Here is a 1,572-nt window from a genome sequence, read left to right as displayed (position 1 = left end):
AAGTCATTCTTGATTCTAATGAGACCTGTGATTATGATATTCTGACTCATGTGATATGGAGATCGGATCCTAGATCAGAACACACCGGCAGCATTAGACAAATGTCTACTCTGCACACTCCTGACTATGAGCCGCTCCGGCAGTTTGTATTGTAAAGTGCTATCTTCCGCTTGCAGATTATGAGAGTTACTAGGTTATTTAGCTGCACCAATTTACAGGTAAATAACAGCCATCAGAAAATATTATACAATCCAAATATGGATCATTCCTTGAAGAGATTTCACTTTATCGGTGGAGTGATTACTAATGAAAACAATCGAATCATGATGGTTACAGCCCTTTCTATGAGAAGGTGGGTGGCCCTGAAAAGGGCCTTTGGGTATATGAAACGGGCTGATGAGTTACAGATTAACCTCCGAATCCGTAGAGAGTGCGTCCCTGGCGTTTGAGAGCATAGACGACATCCATGGCGGTGACGGTCTTCCTCTTGGCGTGCTCGGTGTAGGTGACGGCATCGCGGATGACATTCTCCAGGAAAACCTTCAGCACTCCGCGGGTCTCCTCATAGATGAGTCCGGAGATACGCTTGACACCCCCTCTGCGGGCCAAGCGTCGGATGGCGGGTTTGGTGATGCCCTGGATGTTGTCCCGAAGCACCTTCCTGTGCCGCTTAGCGCCGCCTTTCCCCAGACCCTTCCCGCCTTTACCGCGACCAGACATCTCAGCGCTCTTCGCTAGTCACGTAAACTGTACAGATACGCTGCGCTGCCACTTCCTTTTATACATCAGATGCGGACCTAATAGGAAACTGAGAGCGACTAGTTAGGGGGCGTGTCCGTAATGTCGAATAAAAACTCCGCCTTTCTAGGCGGGAATCCTCCAAAAATTTAGCCGTTACTAAGTTTGAAATTCCCGCTCATTATATTCTCTAGAGAAAAAATATTGGCGGAAAAATACAATATTCTGCTTTTAAAGCCTTGAGTGATAAACCAACAAACACCAAACAACATAATAAAGAACATGATTGATATTTAGTACTTTATGTATTATACAAAAATACAGAGAACTGTCTAATGTTTCATCTTAAAATCACTGCATCTTATGACAGGAGACATGGGAGGTCCATAGAAGTCCTTCTAATAATAATGACAATGTTAGATTATATTATAAACTCTAATAGAAGGTTACAGATATGCCGGATACAATTAACGGCTTTAATATATCATATTATACTCTGATATGTAATAAATCATGAAGGCAAACACACTGACTTCTATATAAAGGGGGGATTCCAAAAGTGACCTATTCCACTCAGTGTCATGTGATAAAGTTATGTGAGGAGAATTATCAGTGAATCCATTAATAATACTACTTGTGTTCAGTCTCAGTCATTGTTATATATAATAGATCATCTCCACTGACTAGACCCACAGAGAGTTTCTACAGATATCCTACATCTCTGGCGCCCAACTTTGGCCCCTATTATGCGATCTTTGGGCCCAGCAGATATGATTTTACTTGGATCACTAGTTTGAGGAAGCGTCAAAACACAGAATAGAATACAACAGAACG

At 42.4% G+C, this 1,572-nt stretch overlaps 1 protein-coding gene across 1 annotated transcript; it reads right to left on the bottom strand.

Moving 5' to 3' along the window:
- Nucleotides 1-401: 401 nt before the first annotated feature.
- LOC108803076 (histone H4) lies at nt 402-723 on the bottom strand. The gene has a single exon (XM_018574915.1). It carries the CDS (start codon nt 718-720, stop codon nt 409-411), a length of 312 nt encoding a protein of 103 aa, XP_018430417.1. The 5' UTR covers nt 721-723; the 3' UTR covers nt 402-408.
- Between the last annotated feature and the right edge of the window lie 849 nt (nt 724-1,572).

The sequence above is a fragment of the Nanorana parkeri genome, unplaced genomic scaffold, assembly GCF_000935625.1.
Source record: "Nanorana parkeri isolate BGI_ZX_2015 unplaced genomic scaffold, ASM93562v1 scaffold3367, whole genome shotgun sequence".
Classification (NCBI taxonomy): Eukaryota; Metazoa; Chordata; class Amphibia; order Anura; family Dicroglossidae; genus Nanorana; species Nanorana parkeri.
The sequence above is the reverse complement of the archived record's forward strand: the minus strand, read 5'-3'. Positions and strand labels throughout refer to the sequence as shown.

Coding starts and splice junctions, on each gene's coding strand:
- LOC108803076 (XM_018574915.1), bottom strand. CDS start 720: ATGTCTGGTCGCGGTAAAGGCGGGAAGGGTCTGGGGAAAGGCGGCGCT.